This window comes from Juglans microcarpa x Juglans regia, chromosome 1D (genome assembly GCF_004785595.1).
Source record: "Juglans microcarpa x Juglans regia isolate MS1-56 chromosome 1D, Jm3101_v1.0, whole genome shotgun sequence".
NCBI classification, from domain to species: domain Eukaryota; kingdom Viridiplantae; phylum Streptophyta; class Magnoliopsida; order Fagales; family Juglandaceae; genus Juglans; species Juglans microcarpa x Juglans regia.
The window spans coordinates 2,546,659-2,560,415 of NC_054594.1; the positions used below are offsets into that span (position 1 = coordinate 2,546,659).

Genomic DNA, 13,757 nt, shown 5'->3' on the forward strand with positions numbered 1-13,757 from the left:
ACATGATTAAGTCTATTTAGACCAAGCACGTCCCTCACATTGTTAATTATCGTATTCAAGTCAATAATGATGGAAGAATATCGAGGTACTGAGAAAGGCTCATTCTTAATTAGTACATGAGCTTATAAAAAAATATTATATATCAAGGTGATCAGAAAGGCATGCAGCAGATCAATATTTTAAAGGCATATTTGGACGGACATTTAGACCAAGCTGATCAAAACTCAGGACATTATTATAGTATTCACTTGTTAATTAATTTTATATTACAAAAAATGAGTATATATCTACTCTATTATAATAAGTGACTATCTAACTGTAAATAATAACTTTTGTTATTTTTCTGTTAATTTTTTTTGTTTTTCTGTTAAGTCTGTTAAATCCTGGTTTACCAAAAGGCGCTTAAAACCCTTGATTATTTGATGTGTAGCTCCCTTGTAAAATTTAATGAAGGATCTTGTTTTATCAAAAGGTCCTTAAGACTCTTGACCATTTGACGTATACTTCTCTTGAAAAATTTAATGAAAGATCATGTTTTACCAAAAGGCCCTTAATTAATAGCCCCGCGGCGCACAAGACTTGACGTCTCTTTTTCATGTCCTTTTTGTTTTGACTGTGCACTCATTTTCCTTTCTTTTTGTTTCAATTTTTTTAAAATAAAAAATAAAAAATATTTTTTTATTATATAGAGATTACGTAAATAGATAATTCAATATAGATGCAGACCAATGCTCATACTTTGCTCAAGTTTAGATTTTTTTAATTTTAATTTTTTGTCTTTCTTTAACCTTGTATTTTCTTTTTCCAGACAAATAAATTATTGATTTTTTCACTTTTTTTTATTTAGATCATTATGTCCGGGGCTAACACATCTGGGACCGTTCCCTAATATATATATATATATATATGGAGTATAATTATATATACAAGACAAATGGGATAACGTATATACAAAACGACGGTATCTTGAAGTATTATTCAAACCCATGCACGAACGTAGTAATTGACGATTTAACACAAAATTCTGATCCTCGTATGATCTATATATTAATTTAAAGAGATGGAGTACGTTCACATGATTGCCTGAGTTTACATCTAAGAAAAGAAAAAAAAAATGAATTCTTTCACACAGAGAGAGAGAGAGGGAGAGAGCTGGGTCAATGAAAGCACTGCATGCACCGTTTCATAATTGAAGGGGTCGAATTTGGTTGCATTTTCAATGTATATGTGTGCGAGCAATATTAGTGGTTAAAGAATGTTTCCACCGGCCATCAAAGAAAAAATAATAATAATCGATAACCTTAGATTAATTAATTAAAGAGTAATTGAAAAGTATTACACGTTTATGGAAAAAACATGGACCAGTTCATGATCAGTTAATTCCTCTCTATAAATAGAGATGTGACCATCCAACATTTCTCATTCCCTCCCCGCCAATATTAATTACTTACACAGATCAGTACTAAATCCCAGACATAAATCATATATAGCCTCAAATATGATGAACTCCAAGCTGGTTGTTCCTAAGTACGCCCTTGTAGCTGTTGCCCTGTTGGCTTTCGCTTGTTCCCTCGCCTCTGCCTCTGACCCCAGTCCCCTGCAGGACTTTTGTGTTGCAATCGACAATCCTGCTTCTGCTGGTATGTACACATTATTATTGCTATATTCTTTGATTGTATTTTCTGCATAATATCATTTGTGTATATATAGTCATGATGATAACAAACATTTTCTTTTCTTTCCTTCTGCAGTATTTGTGAATGGAAAGTTTTGCAAGGACCCAAAGCTTGTCACTGCTGATGATTTCTTCCGCTCGGTGAACATTTCTGGAAACACCTCAAATAAAGTGGGGTCGAACGTCACCGCTGTCACAGTGGAACAACTACCAGGCCTCAACACCCTAGGCATATCCTTGGCTCGCATAGACTTTGCACCACGTGGCTTAAATCCTCCTCACACCCACCCTCGCGCCACTGAGTTTCTTGTAGTCATAGAAGGTACTCTTCATGTTGGCTTTGTCACATCCAATGCAGACGGTAATCGCCTCTTCACCAAAGTTCTAAACAAGGGAGACGTCTTTGTGTTCCCAATTGGTCTCATTCACTTCCAGTTGAACGTCGGAAATACCAAGGCTGTTGCCTTTGCTGGTCTGAGCAGCCAGAATCCTGGGGTCATCACCATAGCCAACGCAGTCTTTGGATCCAATCCTCCCATCAATCAAGATGTTCTCACCAAGGCCTTCCAAGTGGACAAGAATGTGGTTAACTATCTTCAGAAACAGTTCTAACTAATTTCGTAAACTAAAATCATAGATTTCAAGACATATTTTCAATAAACCATGAGATGGTGGTATGATCAAGTTTGTCAATGTTTCCCAACTTGTAACCTCATTGAAATTATTTTATTGAAATAATATGGTTGTTTGTAATTTACAGTCTCTTTGTTATAATCATCAACATGTGTGATTGGACTTAATTGCATTTTGAATACGTTGAGACGTCGAGAGATATCACTGAATGTAAGGGGCCCCGGCCTTGCTTCCCCTATCTTTCCGGCCCCAAGGCAAAATATACAAAAGTAAATAAATAAATAATAGCATGAATGAAATATATATTACACTTGAATTTAATGGATAGGATTCAACTGAATTTATTACTGAAATTTATTACTTTAAATGTATAAAATGCCTTGTCACAGTAATTCTTAGCTAGTTAATAATTGTGGAAAGGAAAATAAAAAAGACAACAACATCTGCAAGTACTTGTAGTTGTTAAGAATGCTTCTCCGGTCCCTAGATTAGATAAACAAATTTATTAAAAGCTGATCAAGAATTTACCAAGTCTTACCTGCTGCTCCTTGCAAGGAAAGACATGCAGATACCGATTCATGAGTAACTCCCCTACATAAATAGCTAGGCATGCTCCCATGCGACATTCTTCTTCCCTCACCCAAAGCAAGAATATACGTACAGAATGCTGATAGCCTCTAAGATCTTGAAACTGTGGCCCTGTTGGCTTTGGCTTTGGCTTTGGCTTTGGCTTTCTGATCTACCTATGCCTATGCCTATGATCCTAGTCCTCTTCAAAACTTTTGTATCGCAATCAAGTACAGTTCCAGTGCTGATTGTTAGTACACGTCGTTCTCTCTGTTTTGGAAATTGTTTGAATTAGCATCTGGATTGTGTTACTTTTGGCATCACGTGTTTAATTTCTACCAATATTATGGGCAGTGTATACCTGTTGCGATAATAACATTTAACAAGCTTATCTTTTTGCAGTGCTTGTGAATGTGCAATTCTAAGGAGTGTGATCACCAAATGGTGTACCCCTTGGAATGACACCCTCTCCTTGGTAATTGTTCCCATGGGGGTGATTTTTAAGGAAGTGTAAAACGACACAACCTTGTAAAAAGTTTGTTGGCATATTCCTGTAAAAAGTTTTGTTAAATTGTGTTGTAACAAGTGTTGAAGTGTGTTAAAGTGAAAATGGGTCGAAGTGAGCTCAACATGGCTCGAGCAGAACTCATATAGAGAGTTCGCTTAACAGACACTCGACATAGTGATCGAGCGGAACTCATACAGAGAGTTCGCTTGACAGGCGCTCGGCGTGAAGCTTGAGCGGTAACCCAGACAAAGAATTCGCTCAACACTAGCTCGACATGGAGCTCGAGTGGTATCCAAGACAGAGAGTTCGCTTAACCCTCACTTGACTTGGAGCTCGAGTGACTTCTAAAGTAAATCGTGTGCTCGACACACGCTCGACATGTAGCTTGAGCGAATGTTCATAATTGTCACTTAAACTAATGTTTGAGCGCTGTATTCCTTGGTGAGTAGAAAATGAAACTTATTTTCTATCCTAATGTGGGAGAAACTGAGTTAAAACAAAGCCTTTTCCAAGAGCACTTGAGAGATGCTCCCTTCCACATTCAAAGTCAAATCTCTCTTGAAAAATACATCTCCATCATATCACACTCAAGATTAAACACAGTTGAGTCCACTGGTGTGGACATTTTCATTGGCCGGATGGTTTTCAGAGCTGCTGTTGAAGCAGAAATCGAGAGGTTGTCGTAAAAAGCTATATAAAGGTCGGAGTTCCAGCATTGCATGCGTGTAATGATTGAGTGGGTCACTCGTGGTATTGCAAGCCAAGTTTAACTACTACAAAGGTTTTGTGAGTGTTTCTAAATTGATTGTAACAAACTAAAGTTTCTATAGTGGATTTGAGGTGGTAACTTACACCCATAGTGGTTTTAGATTTTGAAGACGTTCTTCAAATGAGTTTCCACTTCGTGACCAAATCTATGTGTTAATTATTTGTGTGTTTTATTCCATTGATTAATTGATTGTCTAACAATATTTTTGAATAGACCATCAAAATTGAATTACACCTATTCACCCCAGTGTAGTTGTTGTGTTAGATAGAACCACTGTCTTTTCAATTGGTATCAGAAAGGTTCATTCCGCTAGGATTTATTTCCTGAGTGTGATCCTTCTTTAGTGGTTAGAATAGATAGGTCTCAATCACTCACATCACCACCATATTTTTATGGTAATAACTATGTCTATTAGAAAGTTCGAATGAGAGATTTTCTTAAATCTATAAATGAAAGAGTGTGGGTATCTATGGGAAGAAATTTCTGGGCCTGAAAAGGCATATAACTTTTCTTCTAACCCATGAAAAAACCTTATGCACATTAATAACACCAAAGCCATCAAAAAGTTTAGAAAATAGGCTGGATGGAAGTGGGAGCAGTGAACTAAGTGAAGATAAATGGGAAGAACACAATGCATGAGCAAAAACTTTAATTTTGCATTGTATGAATGATTAGATCATTCCTCTCTTTGAAGACTATGAAACTACTAAACAAATTATGGATGCAGTTGAGGCTAAGTATGGTTTAAGGTCAAATACTTATATACATTTATTATTGGATAAGTATAATCGAACTTGTATGGAAGAGAATGATGATATTGGCGATCAAGTACTTCAAATGGAGTTGATTGCAAAAGAATTATATGATGCCGGTCATCCTCTGACAGATAAAATGCAAGTTACGACCATACTAAATAGTCTTCTTTCATCTTGGGATCACATTGTTACTTCTTTAACACATAGTGTAAATGAAATAACAATGATATTGCTTCTAGTACTTTTAGTAGTTGAAGGAGAAAGGATGGAAAGGACGAATAGAGATAGTGAATCATCCAATTTATTGATGGCTCAGAACAAGCGTTTTACATAGAACAAGATGAAGCCAAAACAATTTAAGAAAAAGAAATGGTTGAAAAAGAAACAAAGTAAACCATTTACTGGAAACTGTTTTAAGTGTGGGAAGAAAGGGCTTTACAAATCACAATGTCCTAATAAGGGAAAAGCATAAGAAAGCAAGGAAATTATGATGACAGTCTCAGAAGTAATGCTAGTGTAACCAGCGTCAGATTCATGGTGGGTTGACTCTGTAAAAACAAGACATATATGCAGGAACAAATATATGTTTGTCAAACTTGAAGATAAATAAACAGGAGATCTCGAAATGTATATTAGCAACAACACATACTGCGGTGTCTTGGGGCAAGGTACATGTAAATTTAAAGTGAATGATTATGTTATTTTACTTAATAATGTGTTATATGTACCTAATATTTATAGGAATTTAGTATCAGTGCTTGTACAAGATCAGAAAGGCTACACAGCTGAGTTTAAATCTAGAACCATTCTAATAAGTAAGGGTAATGTGTCAGTGAAAGGCGTGAAAGATCACAATATGTATGTACTAAATGCTGATATTGATAAAGTATCTATTTCTAATTATTTGAATGTGTCCATAGATTGTACATATTTATGGCAATTAAGATCAGGCCATATAAATAAAAATAAGATAACCATAATGTGTAAAAGTGGATTAATATCACAAATATACTCCTATAATTTTGATATATTTGAACCATATATCAAATGAAAAATGAGTAATAAATGTTTTTCAGAAAGTTGAAAATCAACAGATTTACTTGAAATTATACATTTTGATGTTTGTGGACCTTTTAGAACTAAAACCCATGGAGGAATGGAGTACATTTTTACTTTAATTGATGATTATTCAAAATTGAGTATATCTATTTACTCATAAATTCGAAGCAATTGAGAAATTTAAAAAATATAAAATAGAAGTAGAAACCTAGTTGGATAGGGTCATTAAAGGTTTGAATAGTGATAGAGGTGAGTTTGATGCTTTGGATATTTTTGCAAATTGAATGATATAAGACACATTTATACTATGCCATATAAACCTCAACAAAATTACATTGAGGAAAAAATAAATAGAATTCTATTGGATATGACGAGATCGATGATGGCAAATGCTGATCAACCCCCACATTTTTGGGGTGAAGCATTATCGACTGTGGCATTTATATTAAATAGAGTTAAAAGCAAAGCAAAACCTCTTACATCTTACGAGATATGGACGGGACATAAACTAGACTTAAGTAAACTCAAAGTGTAGGGTTTTAAGGCACAAGTGCTTATCCCAAGGCCACTAGGGGATAAACTGAAAAATAAAACCTGAGAATGTAGGTTTATTGGGTATGTAGAAAATGGAAGTGGATACATATTTTATCGTTCTGAAAGAGGATTAATAGAAAGTAAGGATGCTGTTTTCTTGAAAAATACAAACTTTATTACTCCAGTTGATCAGATAGATTTATTAAATGATTTAGAAAATCAACAGATATCCACAGAGTCTGACAATGAAAATTCTGATATTATTGAGATACAAAATAATAAAACTAAAAGAAAGTCAGATAAAAATTAATCTTCAGGTATTGAAGTTGGAGAGAGTGGGAGTAAAAGAACCAGACGACCATCGATATTATTTCAAAATCATTATGCACTAAATACCAGTTTGGAAAATTTAGAAAATGAACCTGAAATTTTCTCTGAGGCAATCAATAGTATCAATTCAGATAAATGACTTGAGGCGATGAAAGATGAAATAAAATCAATAAACAAAAATAATATTTGAGAGTTAACAAATCTTCTATAAGATAGAAAAGCTATTAGTTGTAAATAGGTTCTTAGAAGAAAATATAAAGTTGATGGTAGATTGGAAAGATATAAAGTAAGGTTAGTAGTCAAGGGATATACTCAATAACCAGATGTAGACTTTGTGGATACGTATTTGCCTGTGGTGAAGTTCACATTCGTATGGATCATGTCTGTTGTTGTCAGGATGAATTTGGAATTACATCAGTTAGATGTAAAGACAACTTGTCTTAATGGTGAATTAAAGTAGGATATCTTTATGATTCAACTAGAAGGATTCCAAATTAAAGGTCAGGAAGAGAAAGTCTACAATTTGAATAAGTCACTGTATGAGCTTAAGCAATCTTCAAGCTAATGGTACTTGAAGTTTCACCAAGCCATTTTGGAAATGGGACATGAAATGAGTCCACTAGATTATTGTTTATACGTATGGAAAAATGATAATAAATTAACATTATATGTTGAGGATATATTACTGGTAGGTAATTGTCGAGATATCATGAATGAAACAAAAGAATTCTCGAAATCTAAATTTGAAATAAAAGACACAGGTAAAACTGCGTATGTTCTTGGTATAAGAATTTCTAGACATAGATATTAAAAAATATTATATTTAGATCAAGAAAAATATCTAGAAAAGTACTTAAAAGATTTGGTATGGAAAATTGTAAATCCTTAAGTACACCTGTTTGCAAAAGTCATGCTTTAAATAAAAGTATGTGCTAAAAGATGATGAGGAAATAAACGAAATGTTTAAAGTTTTTTATGCTCAAGTTGTGGAAAACCTCATGTTTATAATAATAAGTACAAGACCATGTTTTTTTTCATGCAGGGGTACATCATTTGGTGATCATAGTGCTTAGAATTACATCTCACACTTGATCACATAAAACGGTGATAATTCAATTGAAAATTTTACCTTCATACCAATATAAGCTTTTCACTACTCAACTTTGCATGTCGGCGTCAGAGCATGAGAAAACTGTACGTGCGCACGCTTTTGTCATTACCTTATCTAACCGCACCCTCCACCATATGTGGTCCCACTAACTACATATAAAGGTTGACTTCATTTCACTAAAAAAATTAATGAACGACATCAATTCTTCGTGACTAGATCAATAATAGATATTGTTGTCACAATTGATGATTTTAGCCAAATACATAACACATGTATTGACCTGTATTGAATTTTTGTTTTGTACTTCCTCTAGAGGCTATCTCTGAGGCTTTTCCTAATCACTTTATCAGCAACTTTATAAACCTTAATTAACTTGCACTGAAATTTTATTAAGTACCTTCCCTAAAGCCATTCTTGAGGTTTTCCTTAATTACCTTATCAGTGACTTTACAAATGACCAAAATTCTTATTTGGGTATCACCATAACTCCAATTTTCTAGGTGTCCCCAGAATTTCCTGAGTTATACATGTCGACCATGAGGTTGCTTCACCTAGATTTCTCTCAACTCCATTCTAATCACATGTTCTCCAAATTTCTCCAGAGATAATTATTTGGTCATCGGATCTACTACCATCTCGGTCGAGGAAATGAAATTAACCTTGACCTCACATATTTTCACTATATCTAAAATATAGTGATAATGCACATCAGTGTGTTTTTCCTTGAAACTCTATATTCCACTTTTTATCAATGAGATGACAGACTGATTATCACAAAATATGTTGATTGATTATATGGATATACCCAAATTTAAGCTTTCAATAAAGCATTCCATGTGATGGTTCACATGGGGTGATGGTTAAGGAAGTGTAAAAAAACAAAACCTTTTGATTTAGTCAAAACGTTGTCACTTCTTAAGGTTGTGTCATTTGCCAACCATTGAGTTACTAATAGTTGTGCCATTTGCCAACTAGATCACGATAGCCTATAAATAGGGCTCATTGGTACACAATTGCACTCACTCAATTCCCTTTATCCATCACCAACTTGTGGGACAAATACCCTCACAGAAGTGTCACTATATTGACGAGGTTTTCTTCAAATTTCGTCTCTTTTTTGTTCTTCATTCTTCTACAGAATGAAGAATAGTTCCTTAGGGACCCAAAGCTTGTTGAAGAAAATTATGCAGATACAATAATCTAAAAAAATAAATGCGAATTTGAGGCGTGTAGCAAATTATCTTTAAGGTGATAATTTTCCCCACTCGAAAGAGTTTGCCATCGGGTTACAAGCAATTCACCTTCATGATACAACAAACTCACCAAATAGTAATTCTGAAGTTTTTCCTTCAGAATTTCTTTACAAAATTGTGTATGTGACTGAAAATATGAGAGAATGAAATGTTAAAATTTGTGGGTCTGATCACTTATTCCACAATATATATAAATCAAAGTGCACTTGTGGAATTTTGAACTCTTACTCTTTCATTTGAAACAACACATCATTACCAACTGAACCAATGCATCTATTTGAGATAGTGGTTCACCAAAATAAATAATAATCCAAATTCAATTAATTCACATATTTAATATCACAATCTATAACAAATATAATAATCCCCCACTTAGATTGCGATATTAAATTTTCAGTCAAATACCGATATCCTCATGCATACAAGAAGGTATATCTCGATCAAAACTTTCAATTAGTGTAAGTATCTCAAATTCTTAACAAAGTCAATGGTGGCCTTGGCTTAAACCAAGACTCTATACATTAAGAAAGGACCGCACACATGATTCCATCCAGTTTTAGCAATTTATGGATTTACCCAGAGCCCAACCGCTCTGATACCACCAGTGGCACCATTGACCCTCCACGTGTAATTGAGTAGAAGTCGTGACACGGGGATGATAACCACACGGATCGTACACCCCATCGCCATGTGCAAGTCTATGCAAACATGCAAAATGTGTACAACATAAATAACATAGTGAAAAAATATAAGGCAGTCAAAACTAAGTACTAGAAAGTTTAAAAACGATACAACCCAAAACAAAGTCCTCCAAAAGGTTAATACAATCATCCTGTTGAAATAAAGAAATGAATACAAAGGTCCAACAACAAATAACGGGTAAAGTCCCAAGCCATCACTCATCAGGTGCGGTTGGTCCGTCCTGCTCATACCCCTCATCTGCATTAACGTCTACGATTATATGAAACAGAACTGTATGTAGGAATACCACAATGAGATTTTGCAATCTCAGTAAATAAATCAGCAGAACGACAACCAAGAGATTCAAACATGAAATCATACAAACAAACAATGAACAACAGTCATGGAAGCAAAAACTCCAAAAATATCCATTTTTATGACCATCCCCTAAATGCATTTATTAGAACCTCTCACGCCAAAAACACCTTTTTACCAAAAAACACATCCATTTACTACGCATGCACCATAGTCTCCCCAATGGACCATGCGCACACCTTGGCTCCATTCGTTACACCACGGGTAACGATCCTGCATGTGACTTCTTAACGAGCAATGCCGAGCTCTGCACCCAGCACGTATGTGACTAGGCATCCTCTAACCTCCGCCATCGGAGAGGCTAAAAAGTCGGCACGAGAGTGTTATCGTCTCGTCTGAGCCCCTTGTCGCCAGGAGACAACCGAGTTGGGGACGTCACTCAGTTTATTATGCTCCCGAGTGACCAGAGGAGCTTTACCGAGATAATACCCCACCTTGACTTGGAATTGTGATACGCACGGACCTATAAAAATATTACCAAGACACGAAAACCTTGTTTTCAATTTTATCAGCATAGCATATAACATGACACAATTGAATAAATCATGCCAAATATCAATAACAGTAATATGCAGATGCATGACAGACATTTTATTGGATGTCATGACATAACACACAACAATCACAAACAACAACACTGTAGTCACAAATCCACAGTTTCACAAATCCCAACTATATACACACGTTTCCCATCCTCCATCCTGCCCTCGGCCCAGATTTCGACAACAACTACGTCAAATATTTCAAACACTTCCCCGGGCCCTAGGCCCATCTCAAACACAACTAAACTACAACAAAATTAGCAATAATTTCACGCCAGATTTTCCAGAGAGTTACTTACCAATGCGAATTAGATTTTTCGAATGATCGCAACATGTTGAGTAAATGCATGTATGTGAGCATTTACTCAACATGTCGAGATCAATAGAATCAATAATTAATAGTGATGGAAAAATATTGATCGATCAAGTGATAAAGGCTGCAAATTATTATTATTTGAAAGGATAACGTTAGGGTGACTATCAAATGTGCTCACTAAATTAATGTGCACGCTAGTATAAATGATTTTATTTTATTTTATTTTATTTTATTTTTTATTTTTCTTTAAGTATTTTTTAAACAATCTTAACCATTAAGAAAAAAATTAAAAAAAATATATAAATTCACTAATAGTCACTTCCTTAATCATTAAAAAAAAATAAAAATAAAAATAAAAATATATGAAAGGTGGAATTAATGGGAACCTTGTTGTAATTGCATATATACATGGTGGTAGTCATCATGGGTACATGCAGGCCGGTCTATTTGAGAGAGAGAGAGAGAGAGAGAGAGAGAGAGAGAGAACTGGGTCAATGTAATCCAGCTCTTTTGTGGAATAATGGCACCGTTCCATTATTTGAAGGGGTCCAATTTGGTTGCATTTTCAATGCATATATATGTATGCGAGTAGCACTAATGCTTAAAAGAATGTTTCACAGGCCCATTAAATAAATTAATAATAATCGACAACCTCAGAATATTAAAGGGTTGACAAGTCTTGCACGTTTATGGTGAAAACAAGGACCAGTTCACTTAATTTCTCTCTATAAATAGGGATGTGACCATCCAACATTTCTCATTCCGTCGAAAGCAATATTATTTACACAGATCGGTACTAAATTAAACGCAGAGATAGATCATAGCCTCTGATATCATGAACTCTAAGGTTTTTCCTAAGTACGCCATTGTAACTCTAGTCCTGTTGGCTTTCGCTTGTTCCTTCGCCTCTGCCTATGACCCCAGTCCCCTGCAGGACTTTTGTGTTGCAATCGACAATCCTGCTTCTGCTGGTATGTACACATTTTTATTGCTACATTCTTTGATTGTATTTTCTGCATAATATCATGTGTATATATATAGTCATGATGATAACAAACATTTTCTTTTCTTTCTTTCTGCAGTATTTGTGAATGGAAAGTTTTGCAAGGACCCAAAGCTTGTCACTGCTGATGATTTCTTCCGCTCGGTGAACATTCCCGGAAACACCTCAAATAAAGTGGGGTCGAACGTCACCGCTGTGACAGTGGAACAACTACCAGGCCTCAACACCCTAGGCATATCCTTGGCTCACATCGACTTTGCACCACGTGGCTTAAATCCTCCCACACCCACCCTCGCGCCACTGAGTTTCTTGTAGTCATAGAAGGTACTCTTCATGTTGGCTTTGTCACATCCAATGCAGACGGTAACCGCCTCTTCACAAAAGTTCTAAACAAGGGAGACGTCTTTGTGTTCCCAATCGGTCTCATTCACTTCCAGTTGAACGTCGGAAATACCAAGGCCGTTGCCTTTGCTGGTCTGAGTAGCCAGAATCCTGGGGTCATCACCATTGCCAACGCAGTCTTTGGATCCAATCCTCCCATCAATCAAGATGTTCTCACCAAGGCCTTCCAAGTGGACAAGAATGTGGTTAACTATCTTCAGAAACAGTTCTAACTAATTTCATAAACTAAAATCATAGATTTCAAGACATATTTGCAATAAACCATGAGATGGTGGTGTGATCAAGTTTGTCAATGTTTCCCAACTCGTAACCTCATTGAATTTATTTTATTGAAATAAAATGGTCGTTTATAATTTACAGTCACTTTGTTATAATCATCAACAAGTGTGATTGGACTTAATTGCATTTTGAATATGTTGAGACGTCGAGAGATATATCACTTGTAAGGGGCCCCGAGCTTGCTTCCCCATCTTTCCGGCCCCATTGCAAAATATACAAAAATAAATAAATAATAATACGAATGAAAAATATTACACATGAATTTAATGTATAGGATTCAAATGAATTTATTTCTTGAAATGTATAAAATGCCATGTCACGGTAATTCTTCGTCAATATTAGAGGAAAGGAAAATAAAAAAGACAACAACATTTGCGAGTTTGTTTTTGGATTGTCCGAAGCAAAATTACAATATTAATTGAAGGAGTCGAATTTGTATGGTATTTTCAATATCTGCAAGTACTTGTAGTTGTTAAGAATGGTTCTCCCGATTAGATAAACAACTTTATTAAAAGCTGATCAAGAATCTACCAAGTTCTGCCTGATGATCCTTGCAAGGAAAGACAGTGACCGATTCATGAGTAACTCCCCTAGCTACATAGTATATATCTATCAATCAATCACTTCTAAAAACACAATGACTAAAATACTTCATGGATATATAGTAGTACTAGTACTGTATATATAAAATGGAGATCAGATCCTCTTCCAGGCGTGATCAAGAGCCACCTGGTAATGGTTCTATCCTACATGTCACGTTGATTCATGATGATCACTAAGATATGTTTTTGCAAATTCGATCGACAAGGAATATTGTCTTGTATATGTTGTTTAGCACGATGATATATATATATATATATATATACAAAATCATTGGGAATATTTCTGATAGGAGGAACATCATGTTCTAAGGTCCATTCGTTGGGAAGAGAGATATATTTCCAATAAACCATCTTTGGAACTTG

At 35.1% G+C, this 13,757-nt stretch overlaps 1 protein-coding gene and 1 pseudogene across 1 annotated transcript; both read left to right on the top strand.

Annotated features, from left to right (window-relative positions):
- The first annotated feature begins 1,437 nt into the window (after positions 1 to 1,437).
- LOC121268296 (germin-like protein subfamily 1 member 7) lies at positions 1,438 to 2,298 on the top strand. Its single transcript, XM_041172501.1, has 2 exons — positions 1,438 to 1,640; positions 1,752 to 2,298. Exons 1-2 carry the CDS (start codon positions 1,499 to 1,501, stop codon positions 2,285 to 2,287), a joined length of 678 nt encoding a protein of 225 aa, XP_041028435.1. The 5' UTR covers positions 1,438 to 1,498; the 3' UTR covers positions 2,288 to 2,298.
- Positions 2,299 to 11,921: 9,623 nt separating this feature from the next.
- On the top strand, positions 11,922 to 12,725 carry LOC121268545 (annotated as a pseudogene).
- Positions 12,726 to 13,757: the final 1,032 nt, after the last annotated feature.